This window comes from Pyrgilauda ruficollis, unplaced genomic scaffold (assembly GCF_017590135.1).
Source record: "Pyrgilauda ruficollis isolate IOZ18807 unplaced genomic scaffold, ASM1759013v1 scaffold13, whole genome shotgun sequence".
Taxonomy (NCBI): domain Eukaryota; kingdom Metazoa; phylum Chordata; class Aves; order Passeriformes; family Passeridae; genus Pyrgilauda; species Pyrgilauda ruficollis.
Window position 1 is genome coordinate 6445169 of NW_024511432.1, and position 13452 is coordinate 6458620.

Genomic DNA, 13452 nt, shown 5'->3' on the forward strand with positions numbered 1-13452 from the left:
TGTTGGGATGGAATACTTTATTCACGTGAACACTCAGATCCTGGCCCTTCCTGCCTGCTGCAGCTGCTCCCATCTTCTTGACAGCGTGAACAAGGAAGGATTTCTTCACCAGCTTGCTTAACCCCCCCCCAGCATCATCAGACCCCACGAACAAGTACAGACAGTTTGGCTTTGTCTGGACAGGAGCAGAGGGCGGAGGGGCAGGGAGTGCTGCGGGGCTGGCAGAGCAGGCAGAAGGGCTCCAGCCCACAGCTTGAATATGCACAGCAGCCATGAAACCTTCCTGCAGCTCCACTCTCACCACCAAACATGCCAGTACTCTCCCAGCCTTGGCAGCTCCTCCTGCTGCCAGAAGCACCTGGGATTGGTAAAGGATGGGTGCCACCACCTCTTCTCCTTGGAAAGTTGTTGCCAGAATTACACCAGTGTCTTCTATCAGCTGCTGGGCCATTTAACCCTCAAAGCGCCTCCTGTCCACTGACAAATACCCTCCCCAAACTATTACAGTAAAAGGAAAACCCTGTACATTGAGACATACAGGCTGAGTCTTGGGTAGAGAACAGTTTCTGTGCTTGGAGGTGCTGGTGGCTGGCAGCCCCAGCCAGCCCTGGGGCACAGAAGGGAGCAAAATCCCCCACGGCCACCCCCAGCATGTCAGGGCTTCATCCTGCTCAGTCTGATGTCGCGTTCGATTTCGAACTGCCTGTGATCCACGCGCTCCAGGAATGCTTTCCTCTCGATGTACCTGCAGGGAGGCAGAGGCAGAGGCTGTGAGCAGTGTCTGTGGCAGCCTGTGTGGCCCCCAGCCTGGGGCAAACCCCACCAGAAGGGATGAGCAGGGAGGGAAAACACCGTCTGTCTCCCTCCCTCTCTTTCCACGAACTGATCGCTCCACTGAACATCTCCTACGGACACCAAAACTGCTCTGCGGCCTGCTGGCTGTCAGCTGGGGGACTCCCAGAGGTCTGGTGGTCACATAGGCTGGAGAACTGAACTGGTTGATTCTGGTTCCAGCTCTTCTCCTACAGCTAAGAAATGTTCTCCACAGACACCCTGAAGGGGATCAGAGCAGACCTTTGCACCAGCTAGCAAAGCATCTCAAACCAAAACCACAACCTTCAATTCTAGCTGACAGGCCCACAATACAAGCCAGGAACAGGCACAGGGAGCATTAGGAATGCAAAAAGCATCACCCAGCAAGCCTGCAGCAGCTCAGGGATGCAGGCCAGGGGTTTCCCAGCCACAGACCAGCTTCTAACCACTGAGTATTTAGTGCTGCCCCTCACCTGAGTGCTGCGAGGAAGAAGGCACGCCTACGCCTGGAAAAGCACCTTGCTCCTCATTAATGGCATGCGGCTGAATTTTAATGTAGTTCACTGTAAACCCTTGCCATAGACAGCCCAGGGCTGTGCTACTAATTAACCTACAGAAGGAGTGAAATTGCAATTCAAAACAGGAGCTGTAATTGAATCATCACAATTGTTTTGCATTTGTTCCAGGGTGGCAAACACTGGACTGCCATGACAAGGTCATTAAACTTGTGTGGGGAACCACTGCATTTGGCTGTTCTGTTGGTCACTGCTTTTCCTGCTCGCCAGAACAGCCCACTGCTTGAAAGCCAAGACCAAAGCCTAAAGGAAGATGAGCATCTCAGGTTCTGCAGTTTTCCAGGCTGCTGGGTGGTGTGCATGAAGGTACCCAAGGCCCTCCTGGAAAGGTTAAAGGCCTCTCCTACCAGTGCTCTTTCTGAGACAGATGAACATTTGGTGATGAGGTCCCTGCAAGGTCAGGCTGAATGGGGCTCTAAGCAACCTGATCTAGATAAAGAATTCCTGCTCACTGCTGGGGGTTGGATTAGTTGGCCCTTAAAGGTCCCTTCCAACCTGAACCATTCCCTGATTCTGCAATTCTTTATGCCACAACTATTGAACCTGTACTGAATGTGTTCCCAGCAGGGAGCCTCTGCCCTTGCTGCAAGGGACAACCCTGACACTCCTGTCCACCCAGTCATCATTGGAAATGAATTAATCCAGATTCATTTCAGCGATGATTCCCCCAAGCGAGTGAACAGCCCCTGCTGCCACCCCACTCCCATGGCAGCTCCAGCCCGTCTCGTGCTGACACAACTGGGTCAGCTCATCTCCGCCGGCTGCGAGGGACACGGAGCAGCACGGCGCAATGCAGGCCAAGAGCTGCCTGGGAGGAGGCATTTTCGTAGCCCCTGCCCTTCACCATTGGAGGGCTGTGCACTGAGGCCCCCTCCCCATACTGGTTCAGGAAAGGCAGGCAGGGGAGTGTCGCTTCCCTTCATCCCTGTAAGCAGGGAGGTGACCAGCTCCTGGGGCTGGGCTCAGAGAGGCCACAGGAAGGAAGCTGAGGGGTCACGCTGTATGTGCTCAGTGTCAAACTACTGGGTGTGTGGTTTTTCTCCCCCTCCACTGCTAAACACCAAGCACAACCCCAGCTGGGAAGACAAGGACAGGAGTTACTGATGTTCATCTGGGAACACCCCAATGGCCTGGGCAGCAACAGCCCAGCCGACTGAATCTGAAGCTCTTTTGGCCACTCTGTGACACCCATCTATCAACCCCAGCCAAGGGTCAGTCTTTTCTTCTCCTCTTCCTCCCTGACTGCTGTGCCTGTCGGTGGGCAGGGCCTGCCTCCTGGGGATCGATATGGATCATGAACCAGGAATGCGGTCTCACAGCCATGGCCAGCAGCGCTGCACGGAGGAATTGTGACCCACGTCATCCCAAGGCGTTGTCCTTGGCTGGCCACAGAAAAGTGCTGTAGGTACCAGAGCAGACCCCCAGGCACTACCTGGGGCTCGTGCTGCAGGCACACAGGGGCTGGAGGTGCACACAGACGTGAGCAGGGAAGCTGCAGGGTCAGCACAAGCCCCTCCATGCTCTGAAGCCTGTGCTGGAGCTGCAGCTCAGCCAGCTCCGTGCAGCCAACACCAAGGCACCGCCAAACACGGTGCAAAGTGCACGAGTGAGGCACAAACACCCGTCCTGCGCTTGTCTAAACAACCTTTGCTACCTGAATCAATAGCTTCCTGTAAATTATCAACCCGCCTGGAAACAGGGCAGCTGTGATCCACAGCAGAGCAAAGTAAACCCACTGGGAGCAAGGCTGTCTCTGCTAACAAGGGCAGCTGCAAGCTGCTCTGGGGAGGGTCTTTGGTGCTGCCTGTCCCCTGTCAGTCACCATCAGTCACCCGGTGACGGGGCCGGCTGCTCCCCCATGGGGCTGCCCTACAAAGGTGGCCCAATTAAGAGGCCACTACACATTTCCATTTATAAAACACATCAGAGAGATGAACAGCAAAGGGGATAGCTGCCTCTGCTCCTCACTCCAGCCCCTCCTGTCAAGGACAGGCCCCCAGGACGTGATACAGCCAGGCTGTAAAAGCCCAGATTCTGCTCCTAAGGAAATGCAAATGCCTGGATGGGGGTTGGGGGTACAAGGGGTGGAAAATCAGAGGCAAGGGAGGACAGAGCACATGTCCCCTCTGTCTCAGGAATTCTAGGCCCAGGCTGTGGCTGGCTGATAACTGGCACTGGCAGCAGAAAGATGCCACAGCCCCACAGCTCCACTGGTTGCTGTGTTCTAGTGTGACTGCTGGAGAAGGGCCAGGGAGGTACGAGGAGCTCTGGGCTGCAGCAACTTCCACAGGGTTAGCACAATAAAGGAATTCAGCCTGTCTTCTCTTCTGAGCAAAAAGTAAAGCTTCCTGCCTTCCTTGAGACCATCTCTGTAAGTGCACAGCATGTGTGGCATCGAGCAAACATCTCCAGGAGTGGGCTACAGCTTTCCTTGTCAGGCAGACATTTACAATCACACAGCAGGACACGTGGGGAGCAGAGGTTTCTAACAGCACCAGGGATTAAAGGCAGCGCCCCGCTCTCGCCTGCCTGGGTTGAAGGGTTAACAACAGCTCATTACAATTTTTATAGAGATGTGTAAATGATTGCCCACTGAAGGGTGAGCACGGTTGACATTATTAAAGGAGAAGAGGCAGCTGTAGAAGGAACAACAGGCTCCTGTGAAATGACCTGAGGCCGGCAGCAGCTGTGTCTGTGACCTGCCCCCAGGCGAGATGGCTGCTCTGGGAGGGTACTGCACCCTTCACACCGAGGTGGTCTGTAAGCAGAAATGCAGTGGGCTGTGCCTCCATCGGTGCTCCTCCCTTCTCCCTTTACCTTGAAGGTGGAAGTGATTCCTAATGAGCAGATACTCGGTTGGTCCCCTCACACTGCATGCCTGACTAGTATAAACATATCAATAAGGAGTGTCTAAAGTTATCCTGGCATTATGTTCTTCATTTATTTGATGACAAAAACCACTTAACAAGAGCTCAGCAGATTTTCTAGCCTGGGATGTGACAGGCAGCAAAACCCAAAGCCGTCCAAGATTAAAGATGCTCTTAAAATTGCTTCTCTGCTTTGCTCATCTTTTCCATGTGCTGATCCCTTCTTTAACCTTCAAGGACCATCACGTGAGCGTTGCTGGAAAGGTTTGCCAGGCATGGAGAGCAAGCTGTCCTGCTTGGATGGGGTGGGAAAGGAAACTGCACTGGCCAAGAACAGCTGACATACTGGGTTTGGGCACACAAGAGATGACACAAAACACTGCTCTGCCACACCTGTATGTGGTGTAAATCATGCACCTCCTTGGACTTCAGGGATCTCAGAGGATCAGCTGCTCCTCTCCAGCTCTCCTACTGAATTGCTCTACTTTTTCAAGGGCGTGCATTTGTTTCATGACCAGAAAGAGATCAGGGGAGATTTGATGGAGAAGGTGTGTTTGTGGAAGGATGCAAGACCAAATTGAAAATATCTATTTGACAGTTTGACAGTTACAAAATATCTGTTTAAAATAGAAAAACCAATCTATTGGAATGCAGAAGCTTTGAGTTCTTCCAGTAAAAGAACAGCTTATAATAAAATGCACATTTTACGAGCTGTCCACTAAGCTGGTTATGTTTTCCCAGAGCTTAGCAAAGCACTTGTAGTGGAAATGCTGCTTCTGATCTCATTATCACTCCCTGCAGTGCATGTTATTAGCTTTCTGTTTTATTTACAGCATTGCCATTTACTTTTATGATACTTCCATTAACTTCATTGGAGTGAACATTGCTTGATGCACACAACCAACGCCCAGCGCTGCCATAATCTTTGACGCACCTTGCCAGCTGTTCTGGGTTTACACAAATCTTTATGTGGGAAGAAGGAGGAGAGATGCAGCTGAAATGTGTCATTTGAAGAACAGAACAAAACCCTCCCAAATTGAAAAAAGAAAACAGGTCAGAGGCAATTGTGTTTCCTCATGGAGGGGCTGTGTTAGACCAGTTCATGCTCTGTGCCACAAGCAGAAGAGATGACAAAGCCAGACATTGGCTGGACTTAGAGAACTCACAAGGTTGTTAGCAGAGAGTGATAGGTGTTTGCAGACTTACCTGTCTCCCTGCGATGCCTACAGCAGCTACTGGCTTTATGCATCCCTAGAAAAAATCCTTAAGAAATCCCATGGGTTTTTGAACTCTGCAGCCAGCAATGGGCTTCCCACATGTAAAGAAAGTGATGGGAAGTTCTGGACTATTAGGTGAAGTCCCTCTTACCCATCTTTCCCTCTGTTATGGATTGCCAGCTCCTCCACAATCCCCTCCTCCTCCTTGAAGTTCTCCCAGTCCAGTTTAGATTTCTCCAGTGTGCTCATCTTCTGCTTTTTGGCACCGATCTTCCCCAGGAGGCTACTCATGCCGCTTGGCCTCTTCACCCTGACGGAGATTAAGGAGCAAATGTTGGTTAAATGCAGGGAGATGCCAATTAAAAACAGAGCTGAGAAACGTCACACGTGAGAGCGGTGGCCTCGATGGTGGTGAGCCACTGCCACCAAACAGATGGCCACCAACTCCAGGCAGCCTGCAGGCGGCAAGGTCACGCTTCCTGCAGATCCTGCTCTGCCGCTCCCCTGGAAGCAGCAGAGTTCATTACACACATATCTCAAGTGCTTGGTTTTTGTGAAAGGGCTTTTTCATTTATCTTCTTAAGAGAACAGAGAGCTTTCAGGCCAAAAGAGATCATTAAATCATCTAGTTTGACCCCTTGTATACACCAGGCCAAGCCATTCCACTGATCACCTCTGTGCTTCTTTGTCTTCAGTTAAAGTGTTGTTTTCTGGAAGGCATCCAGCCTCAGTGCGTCACTAGTGCTGACAACACATCTAGGAATTAACCATTTACTTGGTGCTAATGCTTGATTTTCTCTAGTTTTAGGTTCTGGTTCCTGCTTCTTATTCTAAATCCAAGAACACTTTGGTCTCCACACAAGTCTCATTAGTGACGTACTTTTTCACCACTAATGAACTTATACCTGAATAATTTTTATGCAAACAGACAGAGTTACTTATGCCTCTCATTTAAATGCATTTTGCCCCAGCCCATACGTCACTTAAAACGTTTTGTCCCCCTGCTTACATTTCAATGCTCTTTGAAGATGGGAGCACAGAACTGCCTGTAACCCCCACCCTTCTCCTGATTTGTCTCTGTCCAAGCATCACCTAAATAATCCTGTTAGCTGCACACTGAGTCCCAGTGCACGTGCACTGTGATCCCATACCATCTCCTGGGTCCCTATTTGGCAGGAAGACCCCTTTGGTCTTTCATCCCTTGTTCTTAGAGGAGTGAAATCCCACCCGCGTGGTGGGGCCCCCGAATCTCCCCTTTATGCTGGGAAATGCACACACAGGGGTTCAGGTCAGCCGAGCTGCCCTCTAAGGAAGACAATTCTCAGGGATAGGAACCCGTAAAACAAACTTGTATTAACCCTTCTCAACCCCCACAAAGGAATGGGGGGCAAACAGCATCCCATTGAACTCGTGTTTACACACATTCCAGAGATAACTTCAGGTCTGCAGGGCCTTTGCCTCTGCAAGAAGCCAGAGAGGAAATTACTCTCGTTCCTGAGAGATGAAGGAATTTGGGAAGGGGGGCCCAAGGAAGGCAGCCAGGTGAGCATGGCAAATTGCTCTCCATCAGTGCTCTCTGAGCACACTCCTACCCAGGGGTAGCCGTTCTTGGGAACGTATCCAAAGTTGTCCTTATCGGATCATTAGCATGGTTTATGCTTCTCTAATTTGCAAGCCTGTAAAGGAAAATAATTCTGCAGTTTATATGGAATTAAATCAAAGAAAATGACAACTCTGTAAGCCTCAGCCAGAAGACTCAATGAAAGAATGGCTGGCTAGAGTCACTTGGGGTTGCAGCTTCCTGACATAGATGTATTTGGGATTAAGGACATCTTGGCAGGCTCCATAGCAACTGGACAAGGCTGCCTGCCCCTCCTCAATATCAGCCAGAAGAGCAGAAATGTCCTAGGATCTGGCCCTCTTATTTCCTTCAGTCCCTGCCCATGGCTGGAGCACAGCCCAACAGCCAGCAGTTGTTCACTCTGTGGGGACACAGAACAAGCTGGATGCTCTTTGATTAGCCTTTATCCCTGAACATCTCACCAAGATGTCTACAGCCCTCCACACCATGACCACACAATAAAACCTTGATCCTTGCTCAGCCTCCAATTCTCCCTTATTTTTCAAGGCATGATGGCTCCAGGTATCCTTATCTGCAGGTAGCAGGGAAGTGGTGTAAGGGGGCAAAATGGGCGAAGATGTTCTCAGCAGAAGAAAAAATTGGAGAGACTTGGTTCCCACATCTGGCTATCAAGGACTACACAAGCCTTGCTCAACCACCAAACCCAGTATCAGATGTGAGTTCAAGATGTGAGGGAATCAGAGGAAAGGAGATATGACAAAGAATAAGGATGAACCAAATAAAATATTGGGCAAGCCTCCCCCATGGCATTCCGTGCTGCGCAGCTGCCTGGAAAGCAGAGCCCAGTGGTTGTGCACAGCAGTTCCCTATGCTGCACTGGGAGGCCCTAAAGATGCCCTGAAACAGATCTAGGGAAGTGCTATGGCTGATCCAGCTGGCAAAGCTCCTCTGCCCCAAGCCTGGCAGGCAGAAGGTGTTTAAATTAAAACAAGGTATTCAATAACACATTTCTCTGAATACACTTAACTTTCCAGACACACTTGGGCTTAAGATTTTCCTACCTTTGAAGTGGGAAAAGTAGGGATGTAGAAATGAAGGGTGTTGTCCCTTGTCCCTAGATTTCTCCTGAATGTTCTTCTGGGGCAAAAAACCCCAATGACCCAAGAGCCATCTCACCTATCCAAGAACACCCACAGCTCATCTGCATCCACTGACCTTTCCACGGGAGGAAGTCCACAGTCACTGTCACTTGAAATACAGACAGGTATGACTGCAAAGGACACAGCACACACCTGGAAAAACCTAACTGAAAGTTCTGGGATCTTTCCTAGATGTTAGAGAATCTCTGCCCTGCAGAGTGACAAGCAGGCTCACACATGCTGAGGCTGATCCTTTTTGGCTGAACCTGGTCAGCTGCTGGCAGGGAAGAGCTGAGTTGGGACAGGGGCCAGTCAGCCAAGCTGGGCTGCTGAACGTGTCTCTGCATGAAACACAGACTGGGACCTGCTGACAGGCCACTGCTGTCCCCAAACCACAGTGAAGGATAGATGGGGGGAAAGGAACCAAAGGCAAGATGGTTCATGGCCGGAGATGGAAGAAGAGGTGGTGCTGGCTTCAGGGAGCAGGAGCTGCAAATTGGATGAGAGCTGCTTACGATGTATCTTTTCTTCCATGGCAATTCCTGGCATAAATTAATAAAATCTGGATGTACACATCCATCTGTAGGGTTGCTCAAGGCCTCTGTATGGCCTCTTGGCCGTGGATTGGTGGGGGGATTCCCCTGCACCATCTAAGGTTGTCAGGACAAGGACTGTGCCTGTGCCTCATCTGGCATGGTCATACACAGGGACGAGCAGCAAGCCATGGGCTCCCTTGCAGTCCCACTATAGGTGATCACACTCTGTATCCCTGTCCTTAACAGCAACGCTTCCTCCCATCTTGGTGCAAGCCTGCAGCTGACCGGGGCTTGGAAAATTGCTGCTATAGCAGTGATAAAGTGTCACTGCCACATGGAATCCCTGATGTCTTGTAATGTGCTCAGCAGTGTCTGAGAAATGTATGCCTGTTTAATGGAGGTGGACTTCATCACAAGCTTTAGAAAATAATCTTCCAGAAATTGGGAACATGGCTACAAAAGTCTCCTAGTGCATCCCACTTTGCCCACTTTGGCATACCAGCCAAAGCAGGATGAGTTCCTCTCCCACCCACCCAGAGATGGGTGCTCTGAAGGTCTCCTGACACCAATCCCACACACACTGAGGTTTCAGTACTTCATCAGCCTTTCACTTATGTAACTCTTCCCCAATGACTAAATTTCCTTGCTCAGCCTATGACTCGATATCTTCTTCCAGGTAGCTACAGATCACTCCCTCACTTCTTGCAGCAGCCTTTTATGCCTTTGAAAGCTTTTCATATTGCCCCCCCCAGCTTGCTCCTTCCTAGACTAAACAATCCCAGGTCCTTTCAAACATTTCTCATTCCTCATGGTTTCCAGCCCTCTGACCACTTTCACCACTCTCCATGGACTCAGCTATTGGCCCATGTATTCCTCAAAATGCAGCATCCAAAATGGGAATAGCATGAGTGATGGATTCACCAGCACTGGGAGCAGGGGAATGCTTCAGATGCCTTGGGAAGCACGCAGCTCCTTACACGGCCCCCTGTGACGTGTGCCTTCTTCACAGCCATGTGACAGCTGTGACTCATGTTCAACCTGTGATTCACCAAGATATCTGTCTGCTCCACTGCTGCCAAGCCACTTTCTTCCTCCATCCATGCAGAACATTCCTGCTATCCAGAGGCAGAGCTCTGTGCTGCTTCTCCTGTTTGCCCTCACATTTCCCTTAACACAGTGGCTCTCGGATGTCTTTGCACATCAGCCTCTCCTATCCACAACAGCTGTGCTGCAGCTGTTGAAGAGGAACGCCAGGTAAAGCATCTCCTGTCTTTGTGAAACACCTTTGGAGACTATTTAACAGCTGAACCAGCACCAGTTGGCCTAAGAAGATCAAAGTGACTTGCCAGAAGCAGGCAGGGACCAGCAGGGTCAGAATGCAGGAGGTGACAGATCATGGCCAACACCAAAGAACAAATTGAGCCCCAAGGACACTTACTGCAATGTTGGCCAAAGAGCCAGCAGTGTTCCCAGCCTGACCTTCACCACTGGGGATCACAAACCCTCTGCTGCCTTGTTTCTGCTGGCTCCACAGACCCTGTGCTGCTTCTCCATCTGCCTTGTAGCATCCTCCTTGCTATGAGTAACAATTTCTGTAGCAGGAAGGTCCTACTTCTGTCATCTATCAATACCTTAAAGAAGGGCTCAATTTGTAAGAAGAAAATGCTGAACATGAAACAGGGTATTACTGATTCTTAGCTAACACTTCAATGCTCCCTCACTCCTCTTCTTGCTATGCCACATTTTGGGGAAATAGTGTGAGAAACACACAGAAGAGGATACTCACTGGCATATGCGTGAGATACACACGCAAATCACAGATGAGTTGCTTGTTTTTCCTCCACTAACGAAATCCAGCCCCCTGAGTCCCAATAAACAGTGGCAAATAACCTGTTCTGCCACTGAGGGTCTTGTGACAAAGCAGCTGCCGCAAGAAGAGAATTTTTTTAGATTATGCTGATTCCATGAAGGCATCCCACACATCTTGCAGCTCTGGGGTAGAGGAAACAAGACATCAGAGTGAGGCAACTTCTCTGGCCTGATTGCAGGGTTTTGCACCTCCCAAGCAGAAAATTTAGTGCTGGACACTCCATCATATTCCAGCATCCATCCAAAACATCTGGTGACTGCCCATGAGGCTGTGCAGAGCAATCTTTCCTTCTGCAGAAATAAATGTGGACTCATAGAGATGACATGACTTCATCAGTAGGAAATCTTGCAAGACCAGGAAAGCCCCTGTGCCTTCTGCCCCAGCCCTTGGAAACAGATTATCAGAGATCACCTTTACCAATTACCATTTAAAAAGTCAGGTTACACCTACAAGCTATAAAAATCCATTTTCAAGTAAGGTTCAGAACTTGGATGGATAGTTTTTGTGGTGTGTTAGATGAAACTACTGCAAGGGCAAGTGTATTTACGATGTCTGGCAGAAGAGAACAAGCAGGAGGCATCCATTCCCAGATCTCCGTTCCCAGATCTCCAGCATGGTTGAATGGCTTTCCAATGGCTTCAAGCAGAAGAACTCAACTCAAACACACACTACAACACAAACCACTTCTCTGCTGGCTCCCTGCAGTGCTGAGCAGCATGTCAGATCCCACCATCACGACATGGTGCTGGCAAGTAGATGTCACCAAGTGCAGAAAGATGGCATCTCAGGCCCCAAAGCCCTTAAAGCACCATCCTGACCACCCAGCCCTGGCTCTCCCACTGTCCCTCTCCTTCCTCCCCCTCCTTCCTCACTGGAACTTGTGAGATTTCCTTGCAGCACAGCAATGGCAGAGCTGTTCCTGTCACCCCAAGTGCTTTGATGGCAGAGATTCAGGTGAGAAACTTGCCCACTCAGCAAAGAGAGGATTTTGGACATTGTAGTATCTCTTCCTTCCATGATCTGCTGTAAAGCTGAATAGTTTCCTTAAGTGCAGGAAATGATTCTCATACAAACTAACCACAGCTGGGCAACTGATGCAGCCAGTAAATACTTTCATTTTAATGAAGTGGAAGATTCCTGCCCAGAGCACCATGCCCTGCTGTCCTTCCTTCTGCGTGCAAGGGTGTGAGAGACACTGCACGAGAGGGATGCATGCAGAGACCTGGCTGGTGCCCATGTGCCAGCTCTGCTGTTCACTCCCAGAACATCTTCCACAACAGAGGAGTCAAAATGCTGGCTGGGAACAAGAGGGGCATGTCAGGAAGGCAAGTGCAGTGCCATCTGCTCCTTAAGGTCAGGATGGTCTGGTTGGATGGGGTAGACAGCAGCAGAATGACAGTGCCTGGTATTGCCAGCTTGCAGAAACCTTCCCCAGAATGATTTAACTGGTCTTGTTCTTCAGAACCTTAAAGTGACCAACTCTTCTCACCCCTAACCCCACGTAACCAGCCAAGGACAGGAAATCTTCCAGGAAAAACCCAACTGCATTTCTACTTTCTCTCCCTGCCCCTACTTGGCATTGTTTCCCAAACAGGCTCTGGGGTGGATGCAGAGAGCAACCTGGCTTGTTCTCAGCTCTGCCTGTCACAACAGGTATTTAAAAAAGCAAACAAGAAAGCCTCTTTAACACCAAACAAACAAACATTGAAATCCCAGGTGGAAAAAACCAGAAAGCAAGGAAGAAATGAAGATAAAAGCAGGGTGGATGGTGCTGGAGGGTTGGCGATGATCCTGGTTGGAGGGCACTGCCCAAGGCAGGCTGGCAGGGAGAGGTCTGATGGATTCCCACCATCCAGCCAGTGTGGAACAGCCCAGTGAACTCACTGCCAACCCAGTGGTGCCTGTCCATATGCTCCACTTGCTGAGCTGGTAGCAGGTACCAGCATTTACACCCTGATCACACACAAACTGAGCCAAAGAGCCTGCCTGAAGTGCTCGGAGTAGTGGGGGTTTTGGACACAGGGCTGTATCTTTGTCGTGAGGCCCTTCAAACTCAAACTGCACTCTGAAGAGCAACACGGACAAAGCCACTGTGGAAAAGCAGCCATGGCTGGGACAAAACCCACTGAGTGCTGCTACAGGGTGCAGCAGAGCAGGCAGCTGTGCCCAAAGGCAGCAAGAGATGCAAGTGTAGTGGGAAAATGGGAATTACCCTGCCTGTGATCCTGCCAGCAGACCAAAACTTCTGCTGCATGGAGGGTTTGCGACAGGAGTCAGCTCCTGGTGAAAATGTTCTGACTGCTCACCTGCAAAAGGAGCATGGTCTGACTGTAGCAGACCAAGAACTTATAAGGAACAAGGAAATGGGAGTTTTAACTTGAGTTGATAGTGTGAGTTAACTTTTCTCAGGCTTTTGTTCAGGCTTGCCAATCCAGGCTAACCCCAAGTTGCTTTGTCATCACTGCTTTTGCAATCTCAAGAGCTAAGCTGAGCCCCAGGACCTTTCTGATTTCTAATGTCACCCCATACTCCCTGAGACCTCAGACAGCCTCGTGGCAGAGACCCCTACATCAACAGTGATGTTCACAGCTGCTTTCTACTCACAGGAATCTTTGACACTGGCTCCATTGAGCCAAGGAGGTAATCCCTGAGGAGGATCACAACTGAAGCACACTAGTGTTCAAATAGCAATGTGACAGACAGGCAGAAGAGGAGGTCTAACCTCTCCAGAAAGGAAGAGTGACAGCCTTCCCTCCCACAGCCAGGTTCTATGTTGAAAAGTGTAAGATGGGGATAAAAGGCACCACGAGGCAAGGACAGTCAGACCACTCCATCCCAGCAGCCCAGCAATCG

General features: G+C 50.1%; 1 protein-coding gene across 1 annotated transcript in view; it reads right to left on the bottom strand.

Moving 5' to 3' along the window:
- CFDP1 (craniofacial development protein 1) overlaps positions 1-13452 on the bottom strand; it is a 60980-nt gene continuing 47528 nt past the window's right edge. Inside the window, exons 6-7 of the mRNA XM_041458879.1 lie at positions 5624-5782; positions 1-745 (exon numbers count right to left, since the gene is read on the bottom strand). Coding sequence (XP_041314813.1) covers positions 655-745; positions 5624-5782 — 250 coding nt within the window. The 3' untranslated portion in view covers positions 1-654. The remainder of the gene's footprint in view (positions 746-5623; positions 5783-13452) is intronic.